This window comes from Aptenodytes patagonicus, chromosome 2 (assembly GCF_965638725.1).
Source record: "Aptenodytes patagonicus chromosome 2, bAptPat1.pri.cur, whole genome shotgun sequence".
Classification (NCBI taxonomy): Eukaryota; Metazoa; Chordata; class Aves; order Sphenisciformes; family Spheniscidae; genus Aptenodytes; species Aptenodytes patagonicus.
The window spans coordinates 166,471,538-166,484,231 of NC_134950.1; the positions used below are offsets into that span (position 1 = coordinate 166,471,538).

General features: G+C 49.8%; 1 protein-coding gene across 3 annotated transcripts; it reads left to right on the forward strand.

The window, feature by feature from the left end:
* The first annotated feature begins 1,011 nt into the window (after positions 1 to 1,011).
* Positions 1,012 to 12,694, forward strand: LOC143157230 (solute carrier family 22 member 13-like). Of its 3 annotated transcripts, none has more exons than XM_076331991.1 (10): positions 1,012 to 5,476; positions 6,679 to 6,782; positions 8,318 to 8,472; positions 8,587 to 8,755; positions 9,129 to 9,249; positions 9,862 to 9,956; positions 10,434 to 10,648; positions 11,463 to 11,571; positions 11,727 to 11,936; positions 12,051 to 12,694. In XM_076331991.1, the coding sequence occupies exons 1-10, from the start codon at positions 5,105 to 5,107 to the stop codon at positions 12,142 to 12,144; spliced, it is 1,644 nt and encodes a 547-aa protein (XP_076188106.1). In that variant the 5' UTR covers positions 1,012 to 5,104; the 3' UTR covers positions 12,145 to 12,694. The 3 variants fall into 3 exon arrangements, with proteins under 3 accessions (XP_076188106.1, XP_076188107.1, XP_076188108.1); XM_076331992.1 differs by having other exon boundaries at positions 12,054 to 12,694; XM_076331993.1 differs by lacking the exon at positions 12,051 to 12,694 and having other exon boundaries at positions 11,731 to 11,836.

Here is a 12,694-nt window from a genome sequence, read left to right on the forward strand (position 1 = left end):
TGTTCTTAGCTCCTGGCACAACTATTTCATGCGATGATAAACGTGAGAGAACTGAACTTGACATTCATGACCAACTGGCTTTAAATAGTCGGGTTTGGCAGCAATGGGGCAGCTGTTGGCCCTCTCTCATGCCAGCACAGGAAAACCAGAAAGAAGCTGCAGTAACCTCAGAAGGTGAAACAAACCCTCTACATCCTCCTCCAGAGCTTATGCCTGCAGCTGATAACAGCAAAAATCTCATCAGGGAAGGAAATCATCATGATGCTCATCTACTAGAAATTCAGAACCTATTGAGTTTGGATGTCCAGGACACAGTGATAGAGGATGGGATATTTTTTTCACCAGGCAATTCAGAAAAGTTACCCAAGGAAGCTGAGCTCCAGTTAGACAACGTGGATTTTCTGGAGGACAAGAACTTGTTCTTTTCTGGAGGACAAGATTTTCCCAGCATAGCAAGTAAAACCCCAAATTCAGACTTGCAAAATTCAGAGACAGAAACGCCACCTTGCTTTGATCCAAATTCTTCAGAATTATGCCAGGAAATCCCAGCAGAAACAAATGCCCCACTAGTGCTGTGGGACACCTCCAGTCTCTCGCTTCTTGCTGGACAGGATGAGATTAATATTAGAGACCCAGAAGGGACTGAGAGCTGTGCGCTGCTGCAGCAGTTGGCTCCACAGTGCCAGGCTCCAAAGGCTGCAGAAGATACATTTGGATTGGGTCTCAGTGCTGAAGGCTTAACAAACAATTGTCTCTCTACGCAGGAAGACAATTTTCCCCCACTGTACATGTTCACCAGCCATGCTTCTGAAACCTTTAATCAGGGTGTCTTTGATCCTTTCAATGTTGATTCAACCAAAATGGGCCAGGAGGCTCCTGAAAAAATGAACAGGAGCAGAAAAACATCAGGAGTTGAAGAAGATTATGAAAGTCTCTCTTCTGCAGACCTGAATGTGTTAAATGATGGCCTTTTAGACCAGGAGTTCTTTATATAGTTGAAAAAAAGAAGATTACAAAAAGCACCTACCCCTGCAGCACAAGTTAGCTGATATGGGACAAAAATTGATTCATTAAATCAGTTTAGAAATCCCCCACTCCTCTAGCACGAGACAAATTCAGTTGTGCATAGGCTGATTTATTAATGGCTTAAGGAGCTAAATTTAAGGTCTCTATCCTGGTCATAGTGGGTCAGTTCTCAGTTCCCAAAAAAGAACATTGCAAGAACTGACTTCACTGTGAGGAACCTCCAAGGAAAGACCAACCAACACCCTGTTCTCTGCAGCCAGAGGTCTTCTGCAGAGGGGATCTTCTGCACAATCTACTGCCGAGGTCCGTCAGAGGATGTCCGCATGGCCACTGTCTGCATGGCAGAGGGGAGATGGACCTCCAAAGAGGTCCAACTAGCAAGCAGCCATGAGCAACAAGCTAATCAGGAACTAGAAACTCAAATGAGAAGAGAATGCCATCGTCAGGAAGGAACCGAATGCTTGGCCACAAGTGCACAAGTAAAATGCAACGGGCAAAGGCAAAGCTGAGGCGGGCAGGGTGAAGATTTGTCTCAAATTAGGTTTAGGTGTCTGCAATATTAGCGTTTCAATGTAAACCAGATGCTTAAGCCCACATCAATGGAGAATTAGTAAGTACAGCCTGGGGAGTGATTCAGCCCACCCTAAAAGAGACAACTGCATTCAAAAAGCTAACAGCTCTCTGGACTCTATTAGCTGTGTCGCTCCATCTCCACTAACTAGAGTGCAACCTTAAGTATCTATTTCACATATAGACAACTACATTTAGACATCCAGAGATTAATCCAACCCAAAACATCACACACATTTTCACCATATGGCTTGCCTACATGTAATAACAATGATATCTCACTCCCCTCATTATATTTTTCCTTCAGTAGACTGCAAAATTGCTTCACATAGGAGGTCGCCATCATTAGCCTCATTGTACAATGATGAGCAAAGATAAGTGAAATGACCTTGCCAAGGTCACCTGGTCAGAATGGCAGAGTTGGAAAGGGAACCCAGGTCTCTTGAAGTCTTGGGGCGTGGGGACATTGTTACATCCGCTCTCCCTGTGCGGTTACACTCTGACCCTCCCTGACTGCCCTTTGCTGTGATAACATAAATGTTATAGGAGTTAACAATTAGACTAATGATAAACAACCTCACCAGAAACCTCAGAGGGTCAAAGCAAGAACACGTGTATTATGAAAAGGATTGTGGAGCGTATCACTTCACCTGTTTTAATCAGCTGTCTGTAAAAAAAAAAAAGGATGAAGGTGTTAAAATAATTAATTTTTAAAATAATAAAAACCAATCTCCCTGATTCACCAGTGCCGAAATAACCCTGGCTCTGTCAGAACTGCTGGAGGAATAAAGCTGCTTGATGACTGCATCTGCTGCAAAGCAGTGTGTCAGTGCACTGTGCAGGGAGAGTGTTCAATCAACATGAATCAGGGAAAAGAGAGATGTCCTCCAAAGTTACATGACTTATTAGATGTTGAAGTCGGTCTCACCTTGGGATGGGGCAAGAGACTTGGGACAGAGGTGCTGCCATCTCACAGCCCTGCCTGAAACCTGGTCAAGCTGTGTTTAGAGATGGAGAAATGAGACCTAAAGGCTTGCAGTGATCGAGCACTGAAGCGGTGGGAAGGGGGTGGCCTGTTATCTGTGCCAAAGACGCTCTGAGTGACACCCCAGACCAAGTTGTCACTAGCACATGACATCCATAAACCTGACCTCTCCCTGCCAGCACTAAGAGGAAGAGGGAAAATGCAGGAGCACCACAGCTGGTGGGTATGAATCCGTCCTGGCCACAATTCACGCCAACATATAGGTGTCCAAATGGGTCTCCAATCACAGTCACTCCTGACGTTCAGAGCTGTGTAAGAGAAAAGCCAAGTCCATGAATTAGTGCATCAATGCCCTACTGCCCGCACCAGCCTTCCTCCAGAGGCAATGTTTTTTCTTTCTGAACTACTCTCTTGGATGCTCCCTCTCCCTTCCCCTAGTCCTTCACATTTGTGCAAGGATGCACAGGCTTTCCAGTCATCCATCCCAGGTCTTACCAGAGACCTGCTGACTTCTCATGCCCTCTGATAGAGGCTTTTCCATTTTCAAGAGGCTTTGCAAGCATTAGTAATCCACCTGGGCAAAACTGTCAGATAGAGAGAAATAAGCACAAAAACTCCAGCAGTAGGGCTCCAGGAAACAGAGGTCTGCAGGGCTGGCCCAGCCTTTGTCCCTGGGAGATCTCCACTATGCAGGATTGACCCACTCAGCCCCAGATGATGAAGACAGTCATAAGAACAATGTCTTTCTATGAGAAATGTCATCTTAGGGTGATGAGTTTACAAGGGACTGAAGCTTTCCCAGTGCTTCAGAAGAGCCTGTCTGGTGACATTAGGAAAAGCAGCCTCAAAAAGTCACATCTGCATTAGTGCATGAGACTGCAGTCATGTCTGGGTCACCCCCAAGGAATTTTTACAGTCAAAATCTGACCTCTTTGCCACAGGAGATGCTGGTGGCTGAGGAGTGGGAGGGAAGACCATGAGCCACACACAATAGGGTAAGCTTGAAGCCTTCAGCTTGTTGCACACTGATGGAAAAGTCACCTACTCCCTGTTCAGCAGGACAGAGTCAAAATGCCTCTGCCACAGCGGATCTCCTTGGCCAAGTCATCCCACAACATGGCCAGAGATGGATTTAGGGTAAAAGGAGCCTCTGGAGGTTGCTTAGCTGAACCTTCTGTTCAAGGCATGTCTCCGAATAACAGCAAGTCCTCTCATCCGAGGATGTGGATCCAGAGCCCAGTGATATGTTTGGCTGTGTGGTGCGTGCACGATACATGCACATCACTGGTGCGAATTTACAAAACTCTAAGTAACGTTTACTTCCTCTCTTCCTTTACTCCCAATAGCATTAACCAGTATGACCTCTCTCTCCCACCCCAGCTTAGGGGGTGATGTTTTATGATCCTGTCTTCTAACCCTCTTCCCACTTCCATAAGCATGCCAGTGCCACACCCACTCATGAAACACCAACCCTGACTTGTGTGATCCTTCAGTAAGTTTGCTGGAGGTTCAGATGTACTATCTGGGTTGAGAGTGAAGGACAAAGAATTTGAGAGGAGACATGAAGTGAGCAGGTCAGTGTCTAGTGACCTGTCCTTATCGCTCTGGTGAAAGCAACCAGGAGACCTTTGCCAAATTACACACCGAATTTCATACGCTAAGGGCAATCCAGCTTTCCAGTTTCCAGGAATAAAGATACAAACCACTCAGGGAGTCTGTCCAGGAAGCAGCTCAGGCGTGCAGCAGAAATCAGGTCAATCTGCTTTTCAAGTGACATCAGAACCTCGGGCAAAGCCAAGCTGGTGTCGTTTCTTATCCCAAATCCTGTGTGCTCTGTATGCCTGTGTGCATAACATGCTATGTTTCTTTTAAGGGTAATCTCTAAGCCAAATCTATTTTAGGATTCTCCCCAAGACACTGTAGTTTAGACCTAGTTTTATGACTAACCAGGGTTCCTACATGGAGCAAATGAAAACCCACAGCTTGGGACACAGCTGTCAAGACCAAGTCTACTTGACTACCAGCCATATTTCCTGGTCCAGAGGAGAAGTGCTTTTCTGCTTCTCTTTCCTACAGTCTCCAGGATGGGCTATATATCCATTAAGCCATTAATGAGAGCCACAGATTTACTCTGTTGGCTTCACCACACTTAGGAAAATTAGACCTCATTTGCAGAGTCACAACTTCATGTCTCGGACAAAAACCTTGTGCTGCAGCACAGTTGCCTTCAGGAGGCCTGGGGAGAAACTCCGGGCTGGGACAAGACAAGCTGTCCCCGCGCTGTCCCCAAGAGTGGCAATGCTCTGGCACCTTTGTTCTGGGCCCAAGAACAGGGAGGGAATGGCTGGTGACAAAGTACACCCTGGAGGACTGCAGTATATCACCGTAATGGACGAACGTGCTGATACAAGTGCTTATTTTACCACACCTGATTAGGGGTTTAGTGCTCACATAGTTTAAACATTAATATTTACCTATTTAAGCAATGTGCCCTAGTGCAGCCTGGCCATAGCGATAGTCACCATGACTGAGTTTGGAGATTTTATAAGTGCTCTGGGGGAGTTTGGGCTATATCAGAAATTGCTGGTACTGTTCCTCTCCCTCCCACTACTTCTTAGTCCTTTCCAAATGATTGGCCAAGTGTTCATGGTTGTGGATGTGCCTCATCACTGCGACACCAGCTGGATCCGTGCCGTCGGCCCCAACCTGACGGAGGAAGAACAGCTGAACCTCACCCTGCCCCGGGACACGGACGGGGCGTACGAGCAGTGCTCCATGTACTCGCCAGTGGACTGGGACCTCGGCTCCATCGTGGCGTACGGCCTGAACACAACAGAGAAATGCAGCAGTGGTTGGGTGTACCCCTCAACACAACCACCATCCCTGCTGACCGAGGTCTGTAATCGCCTTTTAACGTGCTGGGGACATGGAAGGGAAGGGATGGGCGTACCCTGTCCTGTAGTTTGGTAACTAGCTGTGGTGCAGTCAGGCTGAGATTTACACCAGGTACTGGGGGACCTTGGCTCCATCACACAGATCGCAGCCGTAATCCCTGGGAAGTTGTTGCAGGAAGACCATGATGTAGACGCCCGGGGGGGCACAGGCAGAGACGGTGGAGGTGTGAGTCCAGCACATGCCCTGCCCACCATCCCTCCCCTTTCCAGTATCCAGGCCCTTGAACCCATGATGTGTCTTGCCTGGAGGGATCTTTTGGGACTCCCTGCCACAGTTTCCCTTATTCTTCAGCCTGGTTCTCCTCACATTACCTTCTTTGTGAAAGACATTTACCTTCCAAGGGCTTGTCATTGATATTTCTAGGGCCTCCAGAGACCTTCAGGGCTGCAACAAGACATCCCATGGGCCATGCAGCTGAGCAAAGGCACTGTCTGTCAGCATCCCCAACTTCTCCCTCTCTGGACCTCTGTTCCTCTCTCACCTTCCCTCATTCCTCCTTTCTTCCCTGCTCCCTCCCTCCTTTCCTCACTCCCAGCTCCAGCACTTTCTTGCAAGTACCTTCCTCTGAGCTGAAACCAGAGGAGAGAGTCCAGCCTCTGGCATTTCCAAAGGCTCCTTGGGGTCCCTGGAGCACTGTGTCCATTTCACAGCCAGCTTCTCTAGAGGCCCCTCAGCAGCTGCTGCATCCCTTCCCACTCCTACGCCAGTCCTCCTTTACCAAAGAAAACACTGCTCTCCTGCCCTCCTCCTCCTTCCACCCTCTCCTGCCTTTGCAGCCAGAGAAGCAAGCTGCTAGGGCTCTTATCCCAAGGTCCCACTTTAAGGAAAACTTGCCAACCAGGAGGCTCCCTTGGGGATGCTTGGGCTAGAGGGGAGTCCTGCAGGTCCCAGCACTCGGGAGATGTGCACCATGATGAAGAGGCAGGCTGAGCACCTCGTATGCCTGTCCCACCTCTGACTTGTGTTCTATGTGCACACCATGGAGACTTGCATCCTTGGGGGTGGGTTCTCTGCTCCCAGGGGCTGGACCGAGAGCTCGGGCACCCAACTGCTGGGTCCACCATGGACCAGAAAGGCTGCCCACCTTCAGAAAGCAGCTGGGGTCTGTTGAGAGCAAAAGCATCTGTGTTTCCTTCCTCCAGTTTGACCTGGTGTGTGACAGGAAGGACCTGAACGACATCTCCCAGTCCATCTACATGCTGGGGCTTCTCCTAGGAGCCATGATCTTTGGGCCACTAAGTGACAGGTGAGGAAACACAGCCACCTTCCCAGAGTTATCAACCGGCACCCAGAGACAGCCCAGCTGAGAGTTCAGGATGTCCATGCACTGAGCATGAAATACTCCCTCCGCAGGACTCGATCACCTTGCCTGAGCAAGGGCATTTGGGGCCACCTGACATGTCTGTAGATGTCTGAGGGTTGAAAAGAGAAGGAGGCAGATACAGCCTTATGGGGGGTTGTCACGGATGGAGTGAGACTGCATTTCACTCGTAAGAGAGAAGCAACAATACTTTATTGATTGATAGAAAACAGTGAGTTAAAGTGTGAATTAACAAAGTTCAATGGTAAATGTGACAGTGAACAAGATTCCATGGCAAAGTACACTTGATTATCTACTGCATGGAGGACAGGGTCAGACAAAACTGTCAGGAAGACCCTCCCATTGAGTCATGAGGTTCAGAAAGGACCCCCTTGCTTTCTAAACTTCTCAGAGAGGAGTTTAGGTGCGGCTGGATCCAATCCTAGTCCCAGTCTTGGTCAACGGTTTATGTCTAAATGATTATGTATGCCCAATCAATCCTTTTTATCACTTAGCTAAGATTTCAAAATTAAGCATGCTTTTAGTCACTTACCGAGTATCTGTTGCGGCAAGGAATCTCTCAACCTCGAGGAGTAACCTTGAGAGGCGTCCCTACTCAAGGGGAGATCCTGGCGTGCAGCCCGCTGCCGTGCAGGAGAGCTCAAAGGGCTCTTGGGCTGCTCGCTATTTATAGGGGTAAGATGATTGACTCGTAGTCATATTTGCATACTGATAACTGTGGTTAGGTGGGCGTATTTCTCACAATAACCAAGGGCTATTGTGTTGTTATCTGGCTCCCAAATCAGCTTCATTAATGGACGAAGCTATCACTATCAGCATCCATTAACGACTGCCCCTGGTAGTTATCCCTTGAGCAGGGTTACAGGAGATAAAGGTCAGGTTGGGCGGGGGAGCACACCCTCACAGGGGTCCTTCAGGAATCACAGGTCTAGCCACCCAAGGGTGTCCCCAGGAATCCCAGAAACCTACATTTGGGCACAGAGTTGGACCTACCTTCAGCTGTGTTAACCAGACCATATGTCCCTCCTTCCTGTGGCTCTGCTCAGCTCATGGTGACCCGGACCAAAGTCCTCAGCTCCCTAGAGGACACGGCCACACAGGGGACATGGAAGGGAGAAGGGCACATGTGTACAGGGTATCTCACAGGGGAACCAGCACTACAGTCCGTTTCAGTCTGATCCTCACTGCTCTCAAGAGAGTGGACATGGGGGCCCTTTAAGGGATGGTTCCTTTAGAAGCATCTCCTTTTGCCTTTGCTAGCACCACAATGGGTGAAAAGTGGAGATGCTGCTTTTCCTGCTGGTTACTTCCTGGGGTGTATAAAGCAGCTTTGTTCACACGGGTGCCAAATCTCCTCTGGTGTGAATGGTTCTCAAATCACTTTGTATTCCACTTGGGCTCTTCCCCATCCCCATGGGGTCTCTCCAGATACCAACTGTGTCTTCCCTCTTCCTCCACAGGATAGGCCGTCGGCCAATCTTTCTGAGCTCCATCCTCCTCCAGGGCTTGTTTGGTGTAGGAATTGCCTTTGTGCCCCATTTCTATGTGTACATGGCCTTCAGATGTGTCGTGGGGGCTTCGGTGTCAGGAATCCTGATTACTACCTTGGCCTTGGGTGAGTAGGATGCCCTTGCCCTGAGGCAGACAGATATGGCATTACAAGATGCAATAGCAAAAGATAGTCCTGCAGGTATTGAAAAGGGTGACCCTGAACCTTCATTCTTCACAGCTACCGAATGGGTTGGTGTCTCCTCCCGGCCAAAGGCAGTGCTTATTTCCCACTGCTTTGTCGCCATCGGACAGATGCTTTTGGCTGGCTTGAGTTACGGTATTCGCAACTGGAGGCTGCTGGAAATTGCAGGATCTGCTCCAATGTTTTCCTTTTTCTTCTACATCTGGTAAGCAGGAGCAGGGCAGAACTTCTTGCAGACACGACAGCAGCAAGTGTGAGGGGTGGCAGTGAGGAAGCAGCAGCTCAGGAGCAGGCTGGGTCTTTCCCATTATAGTACAGGTGCTGGAAGGGCTTCTGCAGAGCTCAGCACATCTCACTGGGGCACTGGACCCCTGAGAGCAGCAGCTGCTTTGCTTCAGGTCCTCAAATGTGGCCTTTGGGGCCTAAAGGTAGGCCTGGAAAACCTGACCTGGGGAGGTATTTAGACCCCCTCCATCACGTGTGATGCCCATTGCTTGCTGGACGTGGTTGCAGGGAGATGGGCCGTGGGAAAACTCAGCAGGGCGCAGCAGCATCTCCTGATTTCATCTCCTTGGCAGGGTGCTACCAGAATCAGCTCGGTGGCTGGTGACAAAAGGCAGAATAGAAGAAGCTAGGAAGGTCCTTCAGAAGGCAGCATCCATCAACAAGCGCACCATCCCACCAGGACTCCTTGAGCAGGTACCTGTAATGGCATGCAGAACTGCTAGTTGTCTTCAGAGACTTTCCTCTGCGCTTGCGTTTGTAGCAGCCACTGGAGCTGAGGTCATCTGATAAAACAACTTTCCGTGCCTGCTGGGGATGATTTGGGGGTGGGCTGTGGGTGACTCCAGCTTCAGCTGCGTTGTACAGAGGCACGGTCAAGGAAGAGGCACAGCTTCTGCTGAGGCTCAGTCTGGGGCTTTCTGGAGTCCACCTCGGGATATGGAAAGGACCCAAATGCTTCCCTGGCTTTTCTTCTGAGAGGATTGCAGGAGTCTAGAGGATGAGCACGAGGTCTCTGTTTAGTCTGTGGTTTTCCATGCATAAATGCCTGAAGCGGGGTTACCTCCTTGCCCACCCCAAAGTCCCTACACTGGGGAAACCTAGGAACCTCTTAGGCACCAAACTAGTGTGTTGGGCACCCAGAGCACAGGCACGGGAGCCCAGCCCCGCTGGGCTGCTGTCCCTCCCAGAGCAGTTTGGGCTCACAAGCCTGTTCCACTGAAGCTTTCCTTTGACTGCAGACGGAAAAGGAGCTAGCCAGGGGTTTCCTTTGCCTGCTTTGACTCTTTGGCTTTCTGCATTTTGAAGTTGAAGCCTGAGACGCAGACCAAGTCTGGAAGTACTCTGGATCTCTTTCGGAAGAAGCACCTCCAGAAGGTGACTTTAATCATGTCGTGCACCTGGTAAGACATCCCCTGGTCCCCTCTTTCCAAAATTCTAGGTGAAGAAAAGAAGATATTGAGGGTTGACAAGAACTGTAAATTCACTTTATGTGATTTTTGAGGTCATGTTTATGTCTATGTTTTCATCTGATATCTTTCTGTCTCCCCATACTGGACCAGATCTACCTTGTCTGGGCATTGGGAGAAGCTGATTATTCAAGATGTTATGGGTTTTGTGAGAAAGGCTGGAGTAATTCCACCTTTTGGCAATCCCTGGGCTTTGGGGCAGTTTTGTGCCCCCCTAGAACTTCTGGGTGCAGTCTAAAAGTTGCTGAACATATGGGGATCCATACTGCTTTATCTCATGTAACTACGTCCCAAAACAGAGATTGCTGAGAGTTTAAATAAGTTGTGTGTGGTCTAACCCTAATTTTTGAGGATAAACTCCTGGAAAACCCATCTGGTTGCATGTTCTATTCCACTTTACTTGAATTTCAGGTTTGCAGACAGCCTTGTCTACTATGGGTTGAGTCTGAACGTGACAAGTTTTGGTCTGGACATCTACCTGACACAGCTTGCCTTTGGGGCAGTGGAGTTACCAGCTCGATTTTGCTGCATTTTCCTGCTGCAGTGGTTTGGGAGGAAGAAAACCCAGGCCGTTCTCCTGCTGCTGTCTGGCCTGATGTGTCTCGTCATCACTGGCATCCCTGAAGGTGAACAACCTCTTCCCAACCCAAGAACACAGCCGGGCAGAGCCCCTGCCAGATCTATTCTGGTTCAGACCCATCCTCCCAGCCCGGCTGGCCGCAGACCCACACTCGCTCCCAGGGGCTAGGATGCCTTGAGTGCCACAGCCTGAGGGCTTGCGCTCCCAACGTGCTGGCTTCCTCTCTGCACGACTTTGTTTTCCTTCAGAGCTGTGCCTGGTCCTTCCACAGCTCCTGGCCCTTGGCAGGCAGTGTCTATTACACACCACCACCCACTAGATGCCACCACCTCCACCTACTATACACCACCACCTCCTCTCAGAAAGGTGTAGCAGAAGAGGCGTTTTAAAAGCCACCATGTCTCCCTTCTTTAGGTGAACAGGAAAAGCAAATGTCCCCCCCTTATCTGTTTCTGCCTACATATTGCCGCAGTCCGTACCCTCACCCCTGCTGCTGTGCTAGTGCTGTGAGTAAGGCTGAAGGAAAGAGAGGTGCTGCACGATGCTTTCAAGCTCATGGACATGATATTTCCAACCAAGCACTCCCTGAAGACATGTGGTGGCTCAGTGACTCACTCCAGGTGCAGATTTAGGAAATGCCCAAGGCCTCAGGAGAATTCTGGGTTCTCTTTGTCAGTTGTCCAGAGGGTATTTTCCAGGAAAGTGTGCACTAGGAATGATTTCCAGTGGGTTAGGCAGTAGATTTGCTTGGTAAGTCCATTAGAAAGGGCTGTCCCAAGAAATCCCACTGCAGAGACCTTCGGTCCCAACTGAACCTTCTCCACGGAGGTGACAGCGGCAACCTCTCTTCCTCCCCTTAGACCAGCCCGTGGCGACCACTGTCCTGGCCATCATTGGCAAGTTTACGGCCACGGCCTCCTTCTCCACCTCCTACGTCTACTCTGCAGAGCTCTTCCCTACAGTCGTCAGGTGAGGTGTCCCCATGCATCAGAGCTTCCCTCTACCGTGGCTGGTAGCAGTGGTGGGGCAAGAGCCCATTTGTCCCCATGGCTGCACTCAGTCCCACAGCAGCCCAGGGGATGCTGAGCCCTGCCCGCACCTCCCACTGCCCCTTGCTTCCCCAGGCAGACCGGTGTGGGGCTGTGCTCAATGTCGGCGCGAGTGGCGGGGATCATAGCCCCGCTGATCCACCTCCTGGGCCAGTACCACCGGGCCATCCCCATGGCCATCTTCGGGAGTGCCCCCGTGGTGGGAGGGCTGCTCTGCGTCCTGCTGCCCGAGACCCGCGGCACCGACCTGGCGGACAACACGGGGGCAGCCGCCCCCCAGCTAAGGTGGGTGCCTGGAGCTCTGAACTTAAGGCAAAAAAAATCTAAAGGTGCAAATTCAAGGCAAAGAAACCAGGATGGAAACAGTATTACCTCTTCCTCTTTCTTTCTTGTCTTCAGCAGCAGAAGACTGGAAATTTTGTCCAAGAGAGACACCACAGAGGATGGAGTAGACCTGGAGAAGGATGTCTACAGATGCTCGGAGAGCAAGTGATGACAGGCATATACTAAAGGTCTAGTCTGATCCAACCTTTCTTGAAGCAGACCAATGAGGCATTGCTGTCTGGAAACTGGTCTTTCAGATGATTGACAAAATATTTGTGGTCAGAAGGAGAGGAGATCTGTGTCACTCTGCATTTGGAAAAGATGCACTTCGAACTGTTCCTGAAACCCCGTCTGTTATGCCTGGCTGCGCGAGTCCTCCCGACGTGTTTCCCAGTCCTTTGCAAACTGGTACCCGTGGAACCATCCCTGTCGTGTTTTACAGCAATAAAGAATCGCCAGTAGAGTGGTAGTACTGGGCAAGCGGGCGCCGGGCTGTGTCCCTCCTGCACTAATCGCTTGGGTCGTCAGCCTTCTCGTCGGTCCAAGCCTCGACGTTCGATCAGGATGTCACTGAAACCCTGTCACACACGTATTTAGCTTTTATTTCTATGTGGTGTTGAATTTGAGTTTCTACATGAATAATATAAATTATACTCTGAGTTTGATAAGAGACACTTGTAATGCAATATGTGAATAATAAATGGTGTTGATTTGGGTTT